This window comes from Colias eurytheme, chromosome 4 (genome assembly GCF_061535395.1).
Source record: "Colias eurytheme isolate Ceu_HAF_F1 chromosome 4, ilColEury1 Martin Lab GWU primary, whole genome shotgun sequence".
Lineage (NCBI taxonomy): Eukaryota > Metazoa > Arthropoda > Insecta > Lepidoptera > Pieridae > Colias > Colias eurytheme.
In genome coordinates, this window is record NC_142983.1 from 5,356,200 (window position 1) to 5,383,837 (window position 27,638).

Sequence of the window (27,638 nt, forward strand, 5' to 3'; positions counted from 1 at the left end):
TTTAATTTAATACATCTAAAATGCTATTTGAGGTGTCTAAAAAGAAATTGAAGAAGATCTTAGATACGTTCGTCAATACAACGACCGAAAGCGTGTCTTTTTATTTAAATAAAAATGTGAAGCAGAGATCGTTATTGCCGATAAAATTCCTCCCTGCTTTGTGGCATTCCGACTGCAGAACAAAAGTCCCCGTCACACTAATTGGGTACTAAATCTATAGTCGTCTCTTATTAAGCGTTCATTTTCATTGCTCTTTTCCATGCTTAATGAACGAAATAAAGTCATTTTCTCGTAGTCCACATTTTATTTTTGTAAACATTTCACGCCTTTTGATAAATTTTATGAGGCTGTGAGTACTTGGCACGCGATATTTTATTCTTAATATAATATCTCAATCAAGATTAAAAATAGAATTTTAATGAAATTCAGAAATCGACTTCAAAATTTATTTCAACTTTAAAAAGAATGACTATTATTATCACTTCACTTAAAACAATTTTATTTTGTTCAGTTCGATTTACAGTATATTTACATTAATTACGATAGAGTAACGTCGTTAACCATTCCGGTCGAGACTGTTGGGGTTTATATTCGGGTGGACTGAGAGCCAAGGGCGACGATGAGTCGGCCAAGGCCACAGACGAAGAAGTTTCAGTAACTGCAATACTTGGTTTTCCCTTAAGAATAGATCTTAGCTCTTCATGTTCTACAGCTCTTGTTCTTTGTAAATTTTCTCTAGTTTCTTTCATTCTAGATAATTGTTCCCTGAGACTTCTGTATTCCTCTAAAAATCTTTCAAGTTGGGACGCTCGAAAGTCAAAATCCTCAAAAGGCGGACTCGTTTGGGTATAATCTCGAAGACCGGACAGATCAAGAAGTGGAGTAGCGGACGGAACAGATGATGGCTCTCTATTTGGAGAAGCAGGCAGACTTGGATTTCTACGTGAACGAATGCCACCTACCGATAGATCTAAAAAACTATTTGATCTTCTTCCAGATGGCTTCTGTCGACTTTTTTCGTATGCTCGATCGAGGTACGTTATAGAATCACCACCGGAACTATTTCGACGACTACTTAAAAGAGGACTTCGGCTATCACCATCTTTTCTCCTTGGAATTGTATAAAAATAATAAGGATCTTGTTTTGAATCACTTCGGAAATATGAACTCGTACCTAAAGCGCTCATTTCTATGAGATCGGGGTAGTTTTTCTCGCTGTCGCTTCCAGAGAGATCATTATCGAGACGTTCACGTATTCGGGTCTGAGGACAAGATCGAGCGTTGTTGTTAAATCGACTATTTTCTGATAACATCTCTACGCGACCACTTAAAAGGCCTGCCGATTTGGAATTTTGTATCGACTCCACATTCTTCTGTAATCTGTAAAATAAATAACAAGGGTTATACTTTATATATTTTTTTTTATTTAATAAGTAGGTAATAGCGCTATTCTTTTAATGAAGCAAAAATGTACATGTGATCTTTATTTTTTATAGAAAGTGGTGTTAGTTATATCATTACAAAATTGCAGCCACCTGATTTAATAAGTCTTGGAAACCTAAAGTAGACTATAACGTACAAGTAAAGTACACTTTACAATTAATTAAGATGTATTAAATTATTTACAATATATTGTGAAACAGAATAAAGTATAGCTCCATATGCGTTAATTAATATGTTAACGAAAACAGCAGTAAAATATAGTCTAAGTATGTTATTCAGTAATAATGAAAGTAGGTGCTTGTTTTTTTTCAAACGGTTCAATAGTTTTCAAATTTATTATGATTTTTTTTTAATATTAAATATGAAAAAAAAATTACCTCGCAGCATATTCGCTTAATCGTGGAATATGTAGATCTTGTACAATTTCAGCAGACCTCGATGTGGAAACATCAAATTCATTTCTGCGCCACGATTGATCTAAGGGTTGTCCAGTTACATCTCTTTCATTATGTCCATCTCCTTTCCTTAGTGAATCATACTCTTCTTCTGGATCATGAGATGGTACATTTCGATAGTCACCCCTTTTTCTATTCTCAGAAGGTGTTGCTCGGGGAACTTCAACATTACTTTTAATATTAGCTTCTATTTTCTCATAACTACTTTCATTATGATTAGAAGTTACCATTTGTTCATTCCATCTATCTATCTGTCTTTTTTTACGGGTTTCATATATACACAGACCTATTAAACATGAACTTAATACTAGTACTGCCGACACAGCCATTCCTGCCATTAAGGCTCTTCCACCAAATCCTTTCGTGGGTAATTTCTTTTCAATTGTTAAATTTAGAATGACTTCTACTTTTCCAGCGCGATTTTCTGCATTGCAAGTATAAAGGCCGGAATCTTGAACTTCTGATGACTTTATAACTAAATTACTATTTTGACCTTCACTTCGCAATAAAAAAGCTCTTCCTGAATTAGCATTTGTACTGTTTGCCAACAAGCGTCCGGAACGTAACCACCGCACTCTTGGAGCTGGTATGCCAGATACTTTACAAACTAATGTCACTTCTTCTCCTTCAGTGCCTTTTATGTTACTGGAGGATGTGGTTACTTCAGGAAGGCAGGCAAAATCTTCCAAATCTAATCGATCCCACGAATGATGCAGTAATCGTGGTGGCAATGCACAATCTGGAACGATAGTTGCAGGAACATTTTTTCTTATCATCCAATCTCTTAGTGGTCTCAAAGCACAATTACAATCCCATGGATTGTTAGCTAACTCCAAACCCTTTAATGACCTCAAAGGTGCCAAGACTGCGACGTGAAGTACTTGTAGTTTATTTTTACTTAGCTCCAAGTATTCCAACGAAGCTTCTAATCCAATAAAACCTCGAGGGTCTATATCAGATATCTTACAGGAACTAAGACTTAGCCTTACTAAATGTGGTAATGGTGCAAAGGCATCGTCTTTAATTTTAGTTATAGGATTTCCATTCAATCGAAGCTCTCGCAGTTCCTGAATGGAATCAAAAGCATGCGATGGTATCGATTCAAGACGATTGCGCGAGAGATCTAACTCCACGAGGTTCACAAGAGCACGGAAGGCGTACTGTCGTATACTTCGTAGATTACATGCGGGCAGATAGAGACGTTGAAGATTAAGAAGACCAGCGGAGGCAAATGCGTCGTCACGAAGAGTGGTCAGTCGATTTTCGGCTAAATCTAAAAGTTGCGTGGTGGGATCTAGGCGCGGGGGGACTGCGTTTAGGCCGGCTCTGGCGCATAGTGCCGATTCCTTGCCACTGCGCCACTTGCATTCGCAATGACGCGGGCATTCGGCGGTGACGGCTGCCGCCAAAGCAAGCATCACCAATACCCACATCCCCCGCGCCTGTTCAGCCCGCGCCACGCTTTTCGTCTTCACCGCCGAGCGTCATCCCCTGGTCCGCCACGATCCTTGAGAAAGAAAATCTAAATTTATTATTAAATTTACATTCATACTCTGGTAGATTTTAGATGATAGATAAGTTATTATATGTATATTGTATACACTTGTACATTGAAAATACATTAATATTGGATATTGGATTTGAAAAGCGTAATAGGAAATTATTTTGGACTATAATCACTAATAATCACTTTTTGAAATAAAAATCGTTACATAAAACTCAGAAGCTTTCTTTTCAATTATTTAAATACTAAAATATCTCAACGAATCATAATAAAATCATCAGTATATTGATTGCTTATAAGTGTAAAAATACTTACCTCAAATTCTCAGCAAACAATCTTTGAAAAAGTTTCTTTTCAAAATCTGAAAAAAGGAAAGAATGTGTTATTAATTGAATCGAGTAGTAAAATAAAAGCTCAATTTACATTAAAAAAAATATCAAAGGTTTGTTCGTCGTTACATTTACCTACATTTCTCACTTTCAAACAATAATTAAGTTTGAAATAATACAATAATTTTATACAAGCATAGCTGTTATCATTCCCTTTGACTGTATCAACTCTTTCAAATGTAGTCGAGAATACCTTAATGATACTATTAATGTCGCTTTTGTTCTGTATCTCAAGATCAATAAATAATTCTTAATCACAGTATTATTTGATGAATAATTAATTTCAGTCTAATGAAATCTCAATCCCTATAAATCAAGAAGTAATAGATTCATACCAAGGATATATATTAGCACTAGGTTTCCGCCCGCGGCTTCGCCCGCGCAGTCAAAGAAAAGCCCGCGTAGTTCTCGTTCCCAGAGGATTTCCGGGATTGCGTCATTTTCCCGGGATAAAAATTAGCCTATGTCCTTTCTCGGGTATCAAAATATCTCCATACCAAATTTCATTAAAATTGGTTCAGTAGTTTAGGCGTGATTGAGTAACAGACAGACAGACAGAGTTATACTTTCGCATTTATAATATTAATAATAGTATGGATTTATCGAATAGTGTTACATGTAACACTATAAATATCTCAAAAAGAATACTGAGTATCACAATACAATAAATTATAAGTACTTTTATTGTAATCAAAGGCCTGGAAACAGCCTTGTAATAAAGAATTAATTGCTCGTGAAGATTTCGGCAACTATGATTAATTCGTGTTCTCTAGAGAATTGCTACGTAATAAAGTTCACAAACATCCAAACACATCGGATTCGATATATAATCATTTTTTGTTTTATTCTCCTCAACCTCTTTCGTGTATCTCATTTTATTTTACTTTTCCGGCCCAACAAAATTTACATGATTTATATTCAGTGAGCGCGGATTTTTGTAGCAATTTACTGAATACTGTAAGGTAGGCCTCTAGAGTATACTTATTCTGACTTCTTGTTTTATCGCTTTTATACGATTTATATAAAATTATTGCATTTGTGAACTGATTTCACAGTTTTATTATTTATTTTATTGCTGCGTATACATACCTAAAACTTTAAAACCAAAACAACCACGGGTAAGTAACCCGGTTTAACCGGGAATTAAAATTAGGGATTTTGTAATGATAACATGTAATAAAGTTAGCTGAATATGTGAGTGAGTCGCATGCAAAATCATATACAGGTGCGCATTCCTTTCGTAAACGACAGTTCACGAAACCTTGTCCTCTTTATGAAATTTTCAATTAAAGCTGAGATCCGTATTTGCAACACTCTTGGATCCGGAGCTAAATCATTCCACGCTGAAAAGGATGAGCTACATTCACTTAGTGTTGATTTTACTTCATGCGAAGCAAATGTTTGATATAGAAATTTATAGTTCTCACTTGAGGCTATTCTTCTAAGTAAAATAGATAATTTATTACCGTAAAATTTAATAAGCGACTTACTCGATAGGTGGCAATTCAATGGATGGAACAATTTATCCATACTCCTTATGTAAGTACATATTGTGTATTGTATATTGAACGGCCTTCGAAAAGATAAATAAATATAATATAAGATGAGACGAGAGATAAGATGTCAATTTCATTTGCTCTTATTCGAAGTACATATCATTGTAAGGGATATATGTATTATAAGCATTTCATATCAGTTCCGATTTTTCAATCAACTGAGCTGATATTATCCATAACTTTTATATCTTGTACCTAATACGCAAAGAAACAGACATATCACCTGATTATACGCTTTCGATGATAATATTACTCATAAAGAAATAAATATATTTGTTGATTTGTTTCAACTATGTCTTGCAGTAGTTAATTTTATAATTTAGAGTAGTTTTGTGTGGTATTAAGGAAATCTTAAACAGTGGAGACGAATAATATTTATAAGCCTTTTGAAGTATAGTAACTAAATACCTACTTATAATTACGCAATAAACTATCAATGAAACTGAACTGAACTGAATGGAATTGGTAGATAGACACACATACGCACTACGTAGGTACTATTTATATGTATATATATGTATGAATTTCATTTAGCAATTGTATTAAACAAAGAAAGAGTCCGAGCCCACGACCTAACAAAGCATTAATAATTTTAACCACAACGATACGATTCCCATTGGGATTCTCTACGAGGATCATTTGAGTAAAAAGCTAAGGAAAAATACTCTTTATGGGATTACTCGAACTTTAATCAAATGTTTTTGCAGTATCTCATGTCTATGTCTATAGCAGAGATGTAACGGAGCTTCGATTCCGGTTCCGTTAAGTCGGAACTTCCGATTATTATTACACTTTCGGTTCCGACTTCGGTTCCGATACTTTTGTATCGGATGTTAATCGGAGGTCGAAGGAAACAAAGCGGGCGGCGCACGACGGCCTGTGCCGAACAGGTTCATACATGTCGCGCGGGGAATCCCCCGACCCCCACTACGTGCACTCTATCATTAATTATTTTTTCACTTGTTAGTTGTTATTATTTGTTACGCCCAAGACACGTTTATAGGTTATAGATAATTGTTTTGATTTTTGCGGCTTATTATCAATGAAAGTGATCTGTTTTTGTGTGGGATAATGAAACCTAAGTCCAGTTGTATTTGGAACTACTTCAATGAAGTTAAGTTTCAGTTCAATTAAGTTAAGTTTCCGTTCAATTAAGTTCATTAATTTTATCTTTTGTTCATTTGGAATTATGCCAATTTTTTTTCACAGTTGTTTTTTATTTTATAATCAAAAATAAAAATGAAAAGAATTGACTATAAATCATGTTTTATTTGTCCTTAAACAAACTGACCCTGCCTCCGATTTCGATTCCGATTCCGATAAAACAAATTTGAAAACTCCGATTCCGATTTCGGTTCCGATAAAACTACCTCCGTTACATCCCTGGTCTATAGTAAAATGAAATAGATAAATTCGATTATGGAGAGAAACAGAAAATTCATTATTTATTATTACAAAAATAACATTTTATTTAATCTCTATAGAAAAGCTGTTTTTTTTTATTTGTTTAGTTTTCATTGGTAAATATTTAAATAAAATATTTTTGAATGGCAAAAAATCACAATCAGTGAACCGGCAAAAGATCATATTAGTGATCACGATATTTTTTTCATCTCCGTATATGAAAACAATTAATCAAAAACCGAAAAAACCAATACTTTTAAGATGAAAGTAAGAAAACAAATCTCACGTAGTCACTTAGGCTACAGCAGGTACCTAGATTTACATAATGTCTACAACGTGCATTTCTAAATGTCTACCCGGTTTACTAACAAATCCTCTCTACGCTTAGGGATTTCAAATCTTTCTTACCGGCTCTGTTAACGTAATAGCTAACAGACTTCGCTATTTATTTTATGGACACTGTTACAGCTGTTATTTAAATACAGTAATCCACGCAAGATTTGTTCGAGGGATTTCGTTAAATGCATCATAAAATCGCAAGATATTTTTGTAGTTCTTATATTTACTCCTGTATTGTTACTATATGGATAATTATTTTGTTCAATGTTAATGAAGTTTTTACTTCGAAAGTTTTGTTCAAGATTTTTTGGTCGATTAATGAAGACATATGAAACAAGCATCTCAGTTTCGCATCAGTTTCATAAGAATTTACTTCAAAAGTCTCTTTTTGTGTTCTGGCGTTAGACATAAGACACGAAATATTTTAAGATCTACTAAACAACGTTTACAAACTTAACGAAACATCTACCACGTATGTTCCTATTAGCATAATTTACAAAGCGCTAAAACTTAAAGTAACATGTGCTTTTTGTGTAGTAAAAATAATGCTACAAGTACGAAATATACAAAAACGAATTATCTGCTTCTATGTAGATATATATTTAAAGATGTAGAATGTACTGTAGATAAATAATTTTGTATTGAACAGATTTTACTGTGATAACTAACTATATCTAAACCTCAATACACGCATCGGGCTATTAAGAAAACGTACGTTCACGTATTTCAACGAAACCATCGAGGCCTTATGTATCCTAAACATGGATTAAGTTTTGATTCGACTATTTAATGGCGACATTCGCGTGTAGCGGCAAAATAACTAAGGGTCACTTGGTATGTAATTGTAGTGTGCCCTATTCGAAGCATGCAATCGCGTGCCGGCCTCTGCCACGGCGCAATGGGTCATATCCACCGATTTAGTAGGCTACAGGTAAATAACGACTGAAGTTTTTGTAACTATTTATTATTGAACCTCACTCTTTGTTCCTGGATGAACGTCCCGATGATTTATTAATTAAAATACATTATTATGTACCTCCCATTGCATTAATTGCGATGTATAATCGCTTATTTTGCGCGAGTCGATTGGTTGTACCTTTTTCAATATATCAAAATTAAACGGTTACAACCAATCGCTTGTAGTCTTTGATTTCATATACTCAATAATATCGATTACTATCTACTAATTTCAAATGCAATTATCATTATTGATGAAGTGGCTGTCATATAAAAATCACTTACTAATTCAGAAATGGACGACTAACTCACGTCTAAATTAATGATACTAATGACGCCGAGCTTGATTATAGTCAAATAGTTGCTAATTACATGCTATCAAAACTAACATAACTGCATCAATAATCATTAATTAAAAGCTATCCAAATGAAGCTGTATTAAATATAATGCGTTAATTCATTTGAAGTTGATAATATTATTAAAATCTCGTAAAATTATGTCCAGAATGAGAGAGATGTGATAAAAGCCATTAAAAATAATAGATTCGTGGTAACTTGGTGACAATCAGACATTATTAAAGCAAATGTTTTAATTAAACGGGCATATTTTAATAATAAGTAACCCAAGATACAGCAGAATCGATGGACGACTGCAACTACGATATATTTTATCTGTATTGAGCTTAACGGTAATTGTGGACGTTATTCCAATACTGTAAAATTAATACGTAACTGGTGATTCTTGTTATAAATATTCATGTCATAATAATCAACGCTATAACGATATTTTCATAAAGTTTTATTCTTGTAAAATTAAAAAATCCTCCGAAGTGAGAATTCACAACTTTATGAAACAATCTAATGTAATAATTAATAAACAATGGGTGATGATAAAAAAATGATGGGTGATGATAAAAAAATGATGGGTGATGATAAAAAAAAATATTGTATCGGTATTACCTAAATATTCCATTATTTTACCTATTATATTTGCATAACATGAAATTTTCAATGAGCTTTCGCTCAGTTACCATTTGTGTTTACATTGCATTATTATAAACTTAAGCATAGTAAATAATCACAATTTATTTAAAGTTAAAAAGTATAAAGTAATATTTTTAAAACTTAGAGTTATACCTTTTCAATTAATGTCTAAATAAATTGGAATCCGTTAATTTATAAAATTATTTTTTTTTATTATTATGAGCCATGGCTGTCCCACTGCTGAGCAAAGGCCTCTCTTCCCTCAATCCATTTCTCCCTATTTTGAGCAATTTTGCTCCATGGGAATCAAGCTCGTCCCGCCATCTTGTCCTGGGCCTGCCACGCATCCTTTTGTCCTTGTTGGGGATCCACAAAGTAGTAATTTTTGCCCACAACTCCTCCGACATTCGGCAAACATGGCCAGCCCAGTTCCATTTCAGCTTAGCAGCTTTATGAGCTACATCGATTATCTGTGTTTTTGAGCGCAGTATCTCATTTTGGACGCGATCCGTAAGTTTTACGCCCAAAATACTGCGCTCCATCGATCTTTGGCAAACCCCAAGTGCGAACTTTTGGCGATAAGTGATAAAACAAACATTAATTTTTAAATTTTATATTTTAAATTTCATACTAAAACATAATTTCGGTTGTAGATTTTGTCGTTTTATATTACCATTACTATCGCTACTATTAATTTAGAGAACCGAAATCTCATACAATAACAGTAATAAATCTAATAATGTTATCCGAAGGCGGGGTGCCAATAATTCCATCCATTTGAAGAAAACAGACGAAATCTTCCGATGTGTCTTTTATTTCGAAATAGTTATATTATGAGTCTCGATGGCCCTCGTTATAGCAACAATGTGTTTTCGGTTGTAATAATATAAAAAGAAGTATTTATTTATGTCTCTAAAGTCTAAATTTTACGATATAGTGGTATTGTTTTTGTTTACAATATTAAAGCATAAAAGAAAACGGGAAATGATACTTTGGTTGTATAATACATATAATAATTTCCCATGAATTATGCATGAAATTACTCTCAACAAAGACACCGCATTAACATAGTTTTGAAAACAAATTGGGACGTTAAGCGTAATTTTGTAAATTTCAATAAACAGTTACACAAATAGAAGGGTCAAAATATATGCGCGGTACATTGACCCAAGTAATTTAAGCAATAATTTGGGTAACGCACATCCCGGGTCAAATATGTTTAATTCATGCAATTTATACGGTGTTCGTACATAAACAGATGCGTCCACATCATTAAGGCAGTAGTGCTCATCTAACAGCGCCCCAATAAACTTGAAAGGAGAAAGGTCTGACCATGTACCATCTAGGAGTATAATCCCTCAGCAATCAGTATGAAGGTCAGAGCCAATTGTACTGAGGTCAGAGGGTAGCTATTTTGCATAAAACCAGAGTCAAGTTAAATGAAGGGAATCAAAGCATTGACTATTCAAAGTCTTCAAGACCCGGTATTAACAATGATGCCATCCACTTTATTTATATAACTTGTTACTATTTCAGAGAGAATCTACCTTGTAAAATAGAATAGAAACATCCTCAAAAATATATTATTCATACACTAAATAAATCTAGTGAGATTTGCTTCACAATTAGTAAAGGTATGCAAGTTACACTATAGAAACACAAAAGTCGATTGCAATATTTTATTAATTTTACAATAGGTACAGATTTTTAATTTCATTTTCTATCGCCCAGTCAGCACAGATTAATATTGAAATTGGAAGACGGAATGAATATGGTATCCGTATAGTTTTATACTTTTATTCACTGAAATCAAAATTAAATTTCTCGAGTATTAACGATACGAATGGAGCACTGAGGGTTTTCATCTAATTTGATAAATCGTCTAGCGAGTAGGTATATTTCTTTTTTTACTTAATTAAATATTACTTATTAATTTTAGAAGAAAAGTAGAAGGTATATACAGGATGTCCCACCGTTGGTATACTAAGCTCAAAGGAGGTTATAGCTTTGCATACGCTACTATATTACGCATTTTTTTTCAAATAGATGAATTTTTAAAACTCTATGTGTAGACCCTAACAAGCAACCCGCCCAACTTTGTCATCCACACGTGAGCTTTCTTGTAAGATAATGTTTTCATTGATTAAATGCTCACATTAGCGAAGCACATACAGAAGAAAACATGGAAAATTTAGCAATTTTTTTTGTTTAAGTATTTTTACGTGATCTAAACTACAAGTCCCTTCACGCTTAGTATACCGTTAGTGGGACACCCTGTATAGACAATCATTAGATATCAAACAACAAATATCTAATAAGCGTTCTAGTAGTAATTTTCTAACAATCCCAACATAATGAGGATTCCGAACTTCAGATTCCGGAATAGACTAGAAATCCTTTACACAGAACTTGCCATAGTCAACATTATCCAATTCACCTGCATAAACTATTCTACTTAGCTTAACGATTTCAGCCATTGAAATTATAAACTCTACCTACACAAGAAGTAAACGTTACATAAAGGATGCTTTCAAAGTACGAAAATGCATTCGCCTTTCAAACTATGCAGGCTTGATTGAAAAGTGAATCGTTCGATCGATCGAGTTTTTGAATAAATTTGCATTCAACATCGACTGCACGGTGTTACTTAATTAACACGTACGTGCAATATAATACAGTGAACCGTTTCTGAATGATTACATTTTACCCACTTAAAGCATAAAAATAGTTTTGCTAATATTTTTATTGTTGTGTAGAGAATGTGAAACCAGAATTATCCACCACCTTTAACAATAATAGCCAAACTTGTTAGCAAACATTTTACCAATATTGCGTTTGCTTTTACTTGCGGCACAAGCTGCAATATAAATTAAGATTTATATTAAATCCTGTACCCTGTATACGACACTTCAAAAGCAAAGGTTATTTCATAGTTTACTCGATCGATCTACACTAGCTTGCACTATTGCGGTCGAGTTGAACACATCAAAGAGTGACGCTCGTCACTCGTGAGGTTTCTGCGGTCACCAAAACGTGATTCGAATTCGCAAGTACACTTCTTAGCAGGATTCAATCAAGGTGGTCATTCATGCCAATATTAATTAGTTCCAAAACATTGATTTACAAGACTGGAATGTGATCAGCGACGACGGCGTTAAACGTACCCTTATCACAAATGAGGACAGACCGCCAATAATATTGTCTCCTTACTATTCACAATACAATTTCCCATTTATAGCTTGTCATATTTGCTACGACAGTTGACAGAACAGTTTAATTGTCGTGCAAAATTAAACTTGGGATATAACTATATAATGTGTATTTCTATCATATCAGTTTAATTATCAAGGGTAGGTAAACCAATACCAACACATAAAAACACATACATGTGCACAAATGTCCCGACAATCGTGTAGTTAGTTGTATAAATTCATTCACAGCTTACAAACACAATCCAAGGGGATTTACTGAAACCCAAAAAGTTACTTAATCTAATTTCGCCACAATCTTTCAGTAAATTTCCTGTTAAATTGGTTTTGGGTTTGACGCAAGAATCCTATATTGCAGCTCGATTATTTTCTATAAAGCATAAATTGAGAATAACCGTTTTAGATTTTGAGTGAATAATTTATTTTTTCTTCCACTCGGATTGTATAAGAGGGTATAAAAGAAACGTCAATTTTTATTCATACAAAAATTCTGGCCTAGTTTTCAATGCATTTAAAGGTCAAACTCTGTTTCTACAGCTTCAAGCTTAATTTTAGATTCATTGTTTTATTCAGATTTCTTCAAATAAATCCAATGTGTTTAATTTATACCTACTTTTATATGAAAGCTTTGATGGACCTTGATTCTTTATGGAAAAAAACATTTGTTGCTTGTTAAAAGTATGTGTTTTCATGCTTATTTTGTTTAATAAATTTGCTAGATTACCTAGGCTCTATCACAAATCTGATAACTTGTAACAGCTAAACGTAATTACGTTAATAAATCTATAATTACTTTTGTGTACCTTTAAAAACATGCTTACGCTATGATCTCTCGATATAATATTAACACACAATTAAGATTAAATCGAGCCCTGGCCACAGGCTTATCGTAAACTACATTGCGATTTTTGGCACAAAAGGTGGCCGGAGTATAATGGCAACGAAAATACTTTAGCTAAATTTTAACATACTAAGTATAAAGGTCATTTTAGTGTAATAAACGAACATTTTTAAATACTTTACGAACATACGAACGAACATTTATAAAACGTAAAAATTTCTATGAAATTCACTATTTTTATCTACCTATAAGTATAGAACATAGAGCTTATCGATGTATTAATATTATCATTCACCAATACGTAAAAATGTATAAGATAATAATGAATATAAATTGATGAACAACACACAACACAATATTTACATAAACGTTTAATAATGCATTCATTTAAAGCCCACTTTTTATGCAATATTCATGGAGGTAAAGCTGCTAGTAAGAGGTATATGAAAGAATTTATGTCAGAGACTTTAATAAAACGTATGTCATTTTATAGTGGCACCAGGTTAAACCGGGACAGAGGTAATGCTTAAACTCAGTCGACCTATTTCATATTTCCAGACACGACACACCGTACCTAGTCTGATAGTGCACTGAAATTTGATTTTTTGCCGCTCAAAATTCTCATACAATTTTTTACATGTCACTTTGTCTTCATCAATCACCGGTGTACAATTAAACTTGTTAAAACCTTTTCCAATGCTTTAAACTGTTATTTCAATGTATGTTTTTGCAATACCTAAAACGAATTTTATACTTGAGAAATACTTTTTATGTTATTATAAAACTCCGAATACATTTTGCTCCTTACTTTCCTGATTAATGAAAAAAATATAAAAGTAAAAAATAACGTAGAGCATTAAAATATTTCATAAGTTGAAAAATTTCATTAAAAAAAATTGCTTCACGCAGTTCGGCTGCTAGAAATTGAATTTAGCTCTACAGCGAAGACTGCACCCGGGGATAGGGAATCAATACGAAGTAATATTTCATTCGTTTTGCAAGAAAAAATATTGAAAACGTTTGATTACTATTCACAACACGTTGAACTAAGAACGTGCTTCGGTTTCTGATATTTGAAACAATACGATCCTTGACATGAAAGTACAAATCAAACTTCAGTGCAGCTACTCTCATAACCACTTTAACTCATTTCGAAACAAAATTTCTTAAGATTTCTGTACAATATTTCAACACGACTTACAATAGATAACATTATCAGTTTAATTGTTAAGTTCATCACATTTCATTATAAAATATTTAAATACATATCTTAATAGCACGATCTTTGAGTAAAAGCAACTGCAACAAAAAACCGTTATAATTAATTATATTATTGACCGCTTTTCGAGGCTAATACTTTGCTTGACTCTTCACTTTCATTTCTAGCTTGTAAAACCTATTTACATTTTACAATAGCTAAATTCTCTAAATCAAATTATACCCATCAAATAACGGATATTACCTAACATCGCTATACAAAATCATTTCATTAAACTGAGTACTGAATTGTTGACTCTACCTAAATAAGCACATTTTGTAAACATAAACAATGTATAAACATGAACTGCTTACAACTGTCGGAAAGAAAACGGGAGACAGTACTGAGTACAGCGTTCCAGTTTTAGCTTCGTCCTATCAAAACAGTCGTCTCCAACGGACGTTGGTTCTCAACGAGTAATATACGGGACGAAACAAAGACTCTTCGTAATAACATCTTAACTTACCCTAAAGGCCGCCATAAGTGGTTGGTTTTACTTTCAAACGAGCTTGTCACTTTGTCTGATAGTTGACCTGACCTGATTCCTTTTATAGCTGCGACGAATTTTTCCGTAACCATTGTAAGTTAATTTATTTACTCCATTAATAATTTTGAAACATTGCTTTCACATCGCGAACAACAATTGATACTTTCTTTGTTTGACTAAAATGAATAATAGATTTTCCTGTATCTTATAGATATAAAATAAAACTTATTAAGAAACTAAGTTATATAATAATGTATACTAGCGACCGCTGTCTTCAAGACTGAGAGTCTCTAAAGTAAAATTCCATTATATTGTTTTACAGACAAGATATCGTCTGGGAGAGCGAATAAAAATATCCTGAAAGCTTTCGATTTCAGCACAGATAGTGACTTATGGGATGAAAATATAACGTATTAACCTGTCACTACCTTTCCGTTGTACATCCACAATTCGGAGCGAAGTTTGAACAAAGAACTGTTGACCTTTCGTTCAGTTAACAAGTTAATCTTTATTACACATTTATTATTGAGGTGTAACATAGACATTAGCAAAATAAACAGCTGCTGTCCCTCAGAAAGGATTATATCCTTTCGTTCACGTTAAATACTAATTATTTTAATAAATTCATTAAAATCAAATACGTACAAAATTTTTAATTAAATAAAATTCCGTTTAAACCTCCAAAACATGTTATTTCCAAAATAAATACTACAGCACAAAATTTTTAAACAAATTGTATAATTAGACAAAGTTAAAAGGCAACAGTCATCAAAAGGCCAAATGAATTCCCAAAAAGTATAGCAATAACAGTGAATACAGGTTTGAGCGAACATTTCAGGGTATGTGTGGTGGAAAAACAAACTTCCAGCCTGCGAGGGAAGTACGCAAGAAGTTTTTGAATGTGTATTTTTGTGCTAAAATTATTGCGAGCTTTCAAATCATTTCTATACAGGGGTACGGGTTGTTTTATGCCAAATGTAAGGCGATATTTTATATGATTTTGGACGGTTCGTTTTCATCACTGGATCAAATTGATTCGCTTAAAAAACAGTTTCTATCGTTAACGGTAGTTTCATCTACATAATATAATTCGTATGAAGCGATGACTGTAAATTAAAAAGTAATAAACGTATCCTTCAAATATGTAAAAATATTTGATAGAATAATTTATATAACACAATTACAAAATGTAAGAAAAACCAAGCATAAGAAAGTATTTTATACCTTTTACTGTGGGAAATTCTATATTTTTGGTCTGTTTCCGCCACACTTATTTATAACAAATAAATTCTCTCCATTTCTTTTCGTACTTATCTTTAGTAAAAGCGGGGAATTTTTTGTTTACAAGTTTTATCATATTTCACAATTAAAACTTTAGTCTTGCTACTTTCCACCTTAAGATATTTTACAAATAGATATTAAATAACTAAACTTACTTTAAAGTTTTTTCAAATAAGTAAATGTTGTAATCCCGTTCCACAAGCAAAATATCCTATAAAAGAATTAAGATTTAAAGGAATAAGATATTAAAAAGGTAGTAACTATTATTATAACATTTATAACTATTGTTATTGAGTATTTAACAATTCAACAGCTACGAAACCTACAAATCTGAAGCACCGAAGTAATGTAATTATTGTAATGGGATTAATAGCCTAAAGACGTAGAATTAGCTCGACAAGCACGTTTTAAATTAAATTGTTCGAGTTCATAAATTTTGTATAAAGCTCATAAGCCTGTAAGTATTACTATTGTATAATAATTACAAGATACTTTACATAATTCTGTCTTGTTTTATTAAGCATTCATTTTATTAAAAAAATGGTACTACAGAAATAGTTCTGTCTCAATTTCGACCACGGTAGCGAATATGAAATGTGACTTACCAACACGGATGAAATTTAAAATATCCAAACTAGCTAACCATTACGGTGCATTTACATCAAACGAGCTAATTCTCATTCTAACCCTACTATGTCAAATTATTTTAGTGTAAACAGGCGTAGAGCATTCTTTCGTTGTTCTTAGTGCGTTCGAAAAGATTCTATGCAATGTTCTAATACTGAGAAACTCTGAATACGAGTTTTCGTTTACACTAAAAGAATGCCCTAGCTCTAACTCTAGCTCTATGTTCGTTAGATGTAAATGCATCATAAGACTCACAAACAGTTATAGACGTAAACAAAAACAAACACAATATGTACATATTTGGTACAATATACAACACACAGGACACAATTTTTAGACAACATTTTCAGCTTTCGGATTCAAACCTGTGATGCAATAAACCGTCACAATACGAGTCGTTTCTACCAGTTGTGGTTTATAAACTGCACCATGCACCAATATAGAGAATGTTTCTAATGCCAATTTACGAAACATTTAAAAAAGAGACAATGATACTTTAATAAATGGGTATAAAAAGAATAAAACAATTAGCAGCAGATTTAGATACAAATAGGACCTATGTTACATCAATTTATAAAACTTATTTACTAACCATTATCTTGATAAATTTTAAACAAGTAAGAGGAGCTTATATCAAACCGTTTTATATACCTACTGTCCACTTTCTTAAAAAAAAAGTATTTTTTCGGTTTTACAATAATTATGATCTGCACAACATACTCTAGTCAATTTGAAGATGAAAAAAGCTTTTTCTCTTAGTCCGTGAGTTTTCGATTATAAAGCAATTTATTATGTAAAAGTGGTATTATTCCCTTGATCTACCGTCGAAGGGCAATTCCAATGGCTAAAAATATCGCTGTTTACAATGAGGGTGTTTTGAATAGCGCCTTTATCGCGTTAGGCGTGAAATGGTATCGGCGTTTATTTCCATTACTTACTATCGCAAACATTATTTTACTCAGGCAAACAAATAAAATTAATTCTTATAATTCTTATAAATACTTAAAATAAATAAATAAAATAATATTACAATTTTGTTATAATTTTAATAATCATAACCACCTATCAAATGGAAACTTCAAGAACGGCTGTAACTCAGATTCGTGAAGAGCACGTCGACTGCAGGTATATTTTTAATTATTATTTATCTATCAAATCTTTAGAAAGGTAGGAAGTATTTTGATATATTAACACTATTTAGATTGAAATTTCCTGCCAAATACCTAGAATGGCATAATACTATTACCTATATAGGAAAATATTCTTTAGAGCTTAGTTGAAATGAGCGCCTGGCAACATAATTCGATTGGCTTTTGCTGTTCCAAAACAAAATAATTACACTGACTTCGCCTTGAACAGTGTCCTTGTAACATTCTTAGGAAAATGAAATTTCTATTTTAATATGTACAATTAAGTTATCATAGATATCGATTTATTTCATAAAGTCCAAAGAATCATAACATTTCTGTTAAGAGGCTCAAAGTTATGTCTTTATCAATATTTATTCCATTGAAGAGCCAGGGCTTCACCGTATCTTTCAGTGATTCCTTTTACTTATTTAAGTATGCTAGTATGCGCTAACATTCTTCAGTACTTCTATAAATTATTTTCGTCTCAAAGTAGTGCATAGCACAGATTTTACATTTCAAGAAATAGCAATACAGAATATGAATTAAATAAAAGTGCTTTCTTGTATCACGAAGGAGAATCTTTTGATGGAACCGTCACAATACCTACTTAAACATTTCTTGTTTTTTGTTTAGCCGCAAAGTTTTTTCGTTCGAATGAATATTTTACTCGGAAAAGGTGGAATGAAAGCAAGGGTTGCTTAATTGTTTGATATCCGTACGTTTATTTAAAATGTAGAAGTACTCAAAATAGACCATAGAACGTCGAACACTTAATAAATTATCAAATATATTTCACTCATTTTTTTATCAATATTTTACTTTTATAATTTTTATTTATTTATTTATTTAGCATCAAAAATTCGGATATCGTAGATCCATTTGTTAGTAAAAAATAAACCTAAGTATTAATGTTAGTAAAATTACATCTAAAAAAAACTAAAAACTAAGTCCACCATAGGACACTCTACGCGTAGACATGTCGCTTTGACGCAACAAGTGTGCGCACAAAGTGTCCCATTATTGGCGCACTTACATCCTCCGCGATGGTCCTTATAATACTGTTGGAACTGCCCCGCACTCTCATTAAAAGAGAAGCTGTTTTTTTGCGAATGACGGCCCAGAAATCCGATGTGTGTGCTTGAGCGAACATCCCGGAGGCGCTGCAGAAGCGTGGCAGTTTCAACAGCATTCGGAAGGCATTATTATACAGGACACGAAGAGCATTTAGCGATCGATCCGCATAGTTGGCCCATAGACTGCTCGTGTAGAGATTCTGACAGAACGCCTTAAAAAGCATTATTTTTACGTCTTTACTACAACGAGCAAATCTGCGAGCCAACATATTGGCTCTAACCGCCAACGCCCGTCGCTCCCGCTCAACGTCCACATTGTCTCGGAGGTCATCGGTAAGCATATGCCCAAGGTACTTAAATTGTTTAACTCTTTCTATAACTATACCATTAAGAGCTATGGTGGAAGTACATCTAGGATACTTACCGGTGTCCCCAAATACAACATATTTACATTTGTTTACATTGTATTGCAGACCATGTGCCTCAACGTATTTCTCACAGACTCTCAATAATTCAGACACAGCAGAAGCAGTCGGGGCCAGCAACACCATATCATCGGCATAACTGATATTATTAACGCAGACACCTCCAATGCTGCAACCGACACGCATACTGCTGAGCCCGACAATAAGGTCATTGACATATAAATTAAATAGCTTGGGAGACGAAAGTCCGCCTTGCCTAACACCACATTCGAGCCCATACACTTCGGAGTATGAGTTAGACCATCGAACAACATTTTCTTGGTTAGCATACCAGAATTTAAACGTATTTAATATGCCTGCCGGTATACCCTTGTCCCTCAGCTTCCTCCATAAGACGTTATAATGAGAAGATTACAGAAAAAAGTATAAACTCACAAAAATTATATGAACTCATAAAGATATGGGAACAACAAGTTCTATATATCTACAGTAAATCCTTTCTTTTTTTTAATCTTTTTTTAACTAAGTATAGTATGTAAAAATACTTGAATTAATTTTCATCATTTCATGTATTTTCTCATACCTAATATAATATTATACATGTATAGAATAAACACAAATCCACCATCAAAGCGCGGTCTTAATCCTATTGAAATATTATAATTTGATGATAATTTGACAATTTAATTAACATACATACATATCACTTGATATACGAACTTATTGAATGTAACAATTATATTTTTATTAGATAAATGAACACATAATGAATAAAGGAATGAAAAATAGAAAAGAAGTTCAGATACGCAAGATCTTTTCCAAAATTGAAGAAACTACAAGGTGATTTATTCAATAACATAAATAATTCAGGACGAAGAATTAGATATGTGCATTACATTTACTGTTTATCGAAGTCATCAAGGGTATCATCAAGGGTAAGGTCAAATTGAGTTATATAATATATTATGGTAGAGAAATGAAAAAAAATAAGGTTAAAATGGGTAAAAAAATAATTATTTATTTATTTTTTTACCCATGAAAAACCAAATTAAAACTCGTAATGATTAATTAAATAGTTTAAATGAATGAATCTTTGAATAATTTTAAAAGTACCCCTCTTTATTTTAGCATTACCTAAAAGGTATTCGCTCTAGTTGTACTGTAAACTGTTACATACAGTGTATTAGTAATTTGCCAATAATGTCATTAAGTAGGGGTGTCCTATATAAAGATCTAACCATCTAAAACGCGAAATTTTGTGTCAGTGTTTCGGGTCATTTGTAACAGGATGGCGGTTCTACAGGGGTCTTAGTACGCAATGACAAAAAGAAAAATGATGGTCAGAACGCTGATACCGGATACCGATACTGTAATATTTTATATTCGAGAATCTTAACATAAAATATTATAGTATCTTCACCGTGTGTGACGCGCTTAATTCAAAAACATTTTCTGTAAAGAAAGCACTGACACAGTACCCTATAACAACAAGTCCCAAAATTGCAAACATTCAACGCAAAATTGGTAACAGAAAGACTGGATAAAAGGCATAGATACAGTGCATCGATCGAATACTTTTTCTATTCTAAATAGCCTAGAGTGCAATGGCTTGTTATCTGTCTGTACTTGGCTAGTTCGTTGCCCACTAAAGGGATTACGGACGCCGTAGCTGTATAGTGTATACGCGTGACATTTGCGTACTTTGTTACATAAACGTTTCATACGAAGTAAGTCTGACACCTCTGGGGGCCTATTAAATGTGGTGTTGTGATTAAATTGCAGATTTTTTACGCTGCGAGCAGGAGATATGTCATACATTTTGCAGTGCTCCATTTCTATATGACATCGTAAAATATTTGCAATTCAATGTCGTTATTTATCATACTACGCTTTTAATTAAAAGAAAATAAAAATATTAATATGTTTTCAATTAAAATATAGCACAAAAATATGAAACACGTACTTTAATCATCAGACAATACACTGTAATACAATAATATCGTAATAACTTTGCCGTTAGCTGATGATAAAGTGAACATTAAAAGCTATAAGGCTTACTTTTACCGTAAAAATAATATGACCTTCCTGCTATAATAATCGAAAACAAGGATGTAAATAATGTTACATCCTTGTTTTCTACCTATAATACTGTATACATTTTTGCTTGTTTACTTCTTCGCAAGAATAAAGTGAATTATGGAAGTATTACAAAAGCTATTAAGAGGAGAAAAGATAAATGAGAATACAATATTACATATTTTGTTCGCGTGACTTTACCGCTAAAATGATGAAACTAATTAAATTTTATTTCTGCGATTCGATGGTCAAGTAAGAATTTGTGGAGTAGGTACCTCATATACTCGTACTTATCCATTCACCAAAACCATTAGGGTTCTTCTGAGCAAGTGTACTCAGTTTTAGGTCCTCCCTTTGACAAAAATCGCGGTCAAGTAGTATCACTACTTCATGTAATTTAAATTCATTTACATAAAAGTGATCGACTGGCCTTCAAAATGTCGATTTCCTTAACTATAAGTATCTACTGTTATAAAATGGTTAACATAATTCATGTGAAAATAACGAAATTACGCTATTTAAAATGTAAATTGTTTTTTTTTTATTTCACCCCTACAGATTATAAAACACCAATTTACGAGTAGGTATGTTACAGGGTAGTTTGTGTTTTTAGAGGGTTTTTGGTTATTTCTTTGTATTTTGGTGGAAATGATATAATTTAATTAAACTTCTGAATTATGGACCTCTATTTGGTGACTGGTATTCCAACAAAATTTAAAAATGGCCCTGCCGTCCATTGAGAACAGTAATGCATTATTTTTGTATGCGTGAACATTATTTTGGTAAAAACAAATTTATTCATAGACCTAAGACCATTAGGCACAGCTAATTTGAGTTAAAACTAGTACTTGTAACGTTGTAAGTTCAGTATCTATTCATGAATATCTTATAACTACGAAACAAGGTTCTAAATTGTCGCCACTGAGAAACTAACAATCAAAGTGAACAGTAATATACAGAACTTTACAATTTTAACAGAATGTTTGAAGTCATAGACAACACTGTAACACAAAAGAGGATTAAAAGCTAAACTAATAGCTGAAGATGTCGCGGACAACGACTAATCTACAACAAAAAAGCTCATACAGAATGTATGTGTGAGTCAGTCTACGCACGAGCACCATTAAGAAACAATCTTGTGTATAGCAGTTAAAGGGCAGTCATACCTGGCTAAAGTAAAAAAGAGATTGTTTGCGATAAACCAGTTTACGTCCGTGAAAGAAATAAAGAAACATGAAATTTTCCTCGTTTTGTGGGTTTATTTTTATATTAAAGACATTACATCCAGCGAGGGTGAGCGGTGAGCCTCTCTAAGTGGAGTGTGGAAAAACTTAGATTAAAACTTCGTTGAAGATATTGTTTTTTTCTCTCTCTGTCTCTTCGCGAAAGATTTCTTCATAATATTGTTAGCGAAAAGACATTATAATAATTTAACCGCTTTATTTTAATACATCTGTAAGTATTATTTATAGTTTATGTTCATAATTTTATATTTAATGTATGTTACAATTATTGTGCTTCTTTCGCATTTAAAGACGTATTTAAAATAATTTTAAATTTCATGACTTTTTCCCTGCATCAATTTTAAAATTTAAATTCTTACATTAATTTGATAATAAAGTTAAATATGTTTCCAATACGCCGTAGTCATTTTAAACAATTGTATACTTGTATTCAATCACCTTTACGGAAATTTATATCTAAAGATCTCTCGAATTAACAAATTAAAACAAAAATAAATGAATGTTAATCAAACCTAAATAGTAAATAATATAAAATTATAACTCATCCATACATGTGATTAAGTTAAGTGGACTAACAATGTTATTGGAAACTTAATTAAATAGCATCACTATCACTACATAGTATAAAACAAAGTCGCTTTCTCTGTCCCTATGTCCCTATGTCCCTTTGTATGCTTAAATCTTTAAAACTACGCAACGGATTTTGATGCGGTTTTTTTTAATAGATAGAGTGATTCAAGAGGAAGGTTTTAGTATATAATTTATTAGGTTTTAGACAAAGCGGGCGAAGCCGCGGGCGGTAAGCTAGTTTGATAATAAAGTTAAATATGTTTCCAATACGCCGTAGTCATTTTAAACAATTGTATACTTGTATTCAATCACCTTTACGGAAATTTATATCTAAAGATCTCTCGAATTAACAAATTAAAACAAAAATAAATGAATGTTAATCAAACCTAAATAGTAAATAATATAAAATTATAACTCATCCATACATGTGATTAAGTTAAGTGGACTAACAATGTTATTGGAAACTTAATTAAATAGCAGTTGAAATTCGATGTATAAATCGTTCGGATAAACATTCGCCACGGGAACAATTAAACAAGCTCAACAGCTCCATCTATCAATAAAAAGTTTCGCTTAAAACGTTTAAAGTGCTCCTCTGTATAGTAAAGGCGAATGCTTTGATATTTTTAATTTTTATACAGACACAGGTTTCTAAATTAGCACTTAAAACTATCATGCTACTAAAAGGACTTAAAATTTTAGCATGTAAGTATTTAAAATTCAAGTATGTTGTTTTATTTTATGAAAATAGATGTAGATCAGCGTGTTTCATCAAGGAGTGACGTCAGAAATGCAAGTACCGTTAGTTCTAACCCACCAAGAGCTGCTTCCTTTGATGAAAGTAAAACATTCAAGTATCTCATTATAACGTAATTGTGCTAAAGCTGTTCTCTATTAGTAACACAATCCTTTGTCCTCCAAGTATGACAACTATCCGATTTCTAAGAAATAGCGCTTTTCACTCTCGAATCCTGAACCAGTAATTTAAAGACGCCTTCAATATTTGTGATCCAAATTTCTGTTCTGTCTTTATTTAATTCTAATCAAAATTCTATATAAAGTTGAGCAGTCACTTCGAATTCAGCGAGCCCCGAGGTTAATATAAAAAAGTCGTACGATAAATTCTACCTTTTACATGGCAAGAATATGGCAAATTGTCTTCGCTTGATGAGTTTCAATTTGTAACATACATTAGTGAGAGCGGAGAGCGGAAAATAGGTAATGAAATATTATACTAAGCAATATCTTGGATAATAGACGACCGTGCGTGAAATAAAATCATCATGTCACCATTGCTACGATCGATGGAGCAGCCTATGTGAATAATAAAAAGTCTGAGAACCTGTCAACCCAGGTTTGTCCAGTGTTCGAATAAAAACCTGTGCTCCTGTAGTATTAACAAAGTAAGTTAATAATGTCAATGATAGAACTATTTTTATAATCAAATTATAAATTAAAGCGATGCTTAGCTTATTACAAATTTAGCTTCTGCTACTCGGAATACCAATCAAATCCAATTGTCAGTTAAAATTAAATCAGTCCCAAGTTAGATCATATTTTGACTGGCGTTTCAGTATTGAAGCTTAAATGTTATTGAGAGGCGGTGATTATTGTCTGGCTTGGTGATGTAAGAATTAGCACATTCTAAATATAACGTGGTAAATCTAGCCTTGTACTGGTGATCATTATTTTTATCATTAATTTTAAAATAATTACCTATTGTGTGGTATATTTTCAATGGTACCTTGTTTATGATTATATATTTTATTTGATTTACAAGAATCGAATACATTAAGCTTAGTTGTATTCTGACATCAATATTGCATTATCTATAAGTATTATTTTTAAATTATGTATTGAAATTTGATGTTCATTAAAACCTCTATAATAATAAAGCTAAAGTCAAGTCATTAAAATGTCTTCATAAGCTCACAAAAGAAGATTAGAATTAACCATACAATAGCGTATAATTTTTCAAAGTGCAACCGAGGTGAAGTAGTACCGGCATGAGAAATCTTTGAAACGAACCAGACAACACGCGATCTTGTCTAATACTGCATTTAATTAAATTGAAAATTATGGTTTTTACTCTATATATCGCTCTAAAAGCTCACAGCGTCTTCGCGTGTTTTCAACCGCATTAAAAGTACTTTTTATATTCATTTTTATTATAAAATAAATATAAATTAAATATTTTTCAATTGATCGAGTTGAAAGCACCTATATCTACACGAAAACTAACATTTAATAATAAGAGTAGGAATCAAGATTGAATAAAGTTTATTTATAAATTGAACAATGAGCGTATATTATATTAATGTGCTCTGACGCGTAAATAAAATTAACGATTGGTATACGAAATAATTGTTACTTTTCTTGATAGAATAAAGTGCCAATATTAAAAAGCGAGTAAAATTAAACACGGTCCACAGACTAATAATATGTAACACTCTTTTCTGATGCTATAGACTCGTACAAGATAATTATTGTGAAAAGACATCAGTCCCTCAATTGCGTTACGTAAATTTATTTAGTTTCATTTGTGAGATAGGGATTTTCTCTTATTTGCTCAGTCCCTGTAATTGCCTCCACAATTCAAGACCCAAGACGATGTAACGATTTAGCTAATACAATAGAAATCTTGTTAATTGAACTTTTTGTACGGCATTAATCAAGCCGTGACATATTATCGACAAAGCAATTTCATTTAACTAAAACGAGCCCACTTGTCTTTAGCAGCTTTTTTTGTTTTCACGTTTTTTTACGAATAAATTGAGAGCTTTCGTATCTGATTGGATACAAAAATATTTAGTAACAAATAAAAATGTTTTGAAAACCATTATTTATTCAGCGAAAAAATTAGGTACTTTACATCCCTAATCCACTTACTGATTTAAGAATTCTTAACAGCACACATTCGATTTAAATTCGTCGTCAATAATGGAATTCTTGAAACCACAATCTGATTCAATTATCTAGAGTCAAACGGCTTTCAGTGAAAAGGAATTAAATGCGTTTACTAGTCGTAATTGGTAAATTGGATGAAAGATTTCCAACTGCTTTGGCGGTCTAGAATACTTCTATCTTTCTGTCTCCCCAACCCTCTCGTACTTACAAAAATACTATTCGAGCATTTAGGTATGTTATAACATTTTGTTGGAAGTTTGGTTGGTATACAAAGGCTATAAATTTTCTCAAAAAGGAAATATTTTTTTGCGTTGGAAGCAAACGAAAATGTTGCCAGTGCCAAAAGTTTTAGATACACGAATAGGTAACAGATTATTTAAAAAAATGTTAAGCTAATACATATGCATCATATTATGAATATATACAGAGTAATGGTGTGTTACCGATTTTTTATATTTATTTATAAAATACCCAATGTATTTGTGATGCTCATTAGTAAAAAATATAGTCATTGTCTTACACACTCGCATAAACAGAAATTTCATGTTTATTACATCGCATGTTTACACACAATAAACTAATATTATCGCATACATGCAATCATACAGAATATTCTGTTTTATACTGCACAAATAACGAGTTCCGCCTTTTAAGGCTAAACCGATTATTAAAGTCATTTCTTCTATTACTACAGTATAGAAGCTTTTATGTTTGAAAACTGAATCTGCGTACTTTGTTCATTTTCACTTGTGAGGGTAGTTGTTAGCACTTTTACACTCACGAATCGATCAAACGAGTTTCATTAACATTTAAATCCATCAATACTCTGCTCTACTTTAATTGAAATTATGCTTAAAATTTTAATCATGTTTTGTAACTTTCCATCGACATTTTATTTCATAAAACTAAGAAATTATTATTAAATATTCCAAACCACGAATTGCATAGGTAAAATCTTTATTAACAAGCTTAAAACAAAAATACAAAGTTAACCAAAGCAATAAGTTCATATCATAAGTAGTTAGCGACATTTGAAAAATTTAAAACGAAAGAAAAGTTTAAAGCTTACTATAAAATATTCAAATATAAGTATGCAAATGTGGATTTGCGAATAATTTAACATACTCAAACAACGCGCACCTACATTATTAAAAAGCTTTCTCCTAAAGTATAAAATAGAGTGTATTTTAAATTTAAAAATAAAGTGCCACTTCCTACCTTGCTAAATTTTATACTCGTAACAAACCACTCCGACATCATTCCCGTCGTATTCAAGTCAATGATTTCCTTCACAAATAAATAAATTCCACACAAAATAACCACCTCACAATTCAACAATTAAAATAAATAAATTTTACAGCACTTAATTCAAATAATTGTTTCCGTTAATATTGGTATTTAACTATGTAACGTATTGTAACGTACTAGGAAAATTCGAAAAGCGCGTCAGGAGATCTACGTAGCAAACGTCGACTGAAC

The 27,638-nt window shown here is 32.2% G+C and overlaps 1 protein-coding gene across 1 annotated transcript; it reads right to left on the reverse strand.

The window, feature by feature from the left end:
- Positions 1-432: 432 nt before the first annotated feature.
- kek3 (leucine-rich repeat, immunoglobulin-like domain-containing kekkon 3 protein) lies at positions 433-27,621 on the reverse strand. The gene is made up of 4 exons (XM_090120528.1): positions 27,378-27,621; positions 3,718-3,763; positions 1,821-3,405; positions 433-1,380 (listed from the first exon to the last, which is right to left on the reverse strand). The coding sequence occupies exons 3-4, from the start codon at positions 3,329-3,331 to the stop codon at positions 534-536; spliced, it is 2,358 nt and encodes a 785-aa protein (XP_089976654.1). The 5' UTR covers positions 3,332-3,405; positions 3,718-3,763; positions 27,378-27,621; the 3' UTR covers positions 433-533.
- Positions 27,622-27,638: the final 17 nt, after the last annotated feature.

What these genes read in the sequence shown, in the direction of transcription:
- kek3 (XM_090120528.1), bottom strand. Translation starts at nt 3,331, where the DNA reads ATGTGGGTATTGGTGATGCTTGCTTTGGCGGCAGCCGTCACCGCCGAA. An exon ending in TTAAGCGAATATGCTGCGAG is followed by an intron (nt 1,381 to 1,820) that starts GTAATTTTTTTT and finishes TTTATTTTACAG; the next exon opens with ATTACAGAAGAATGTGGAGT.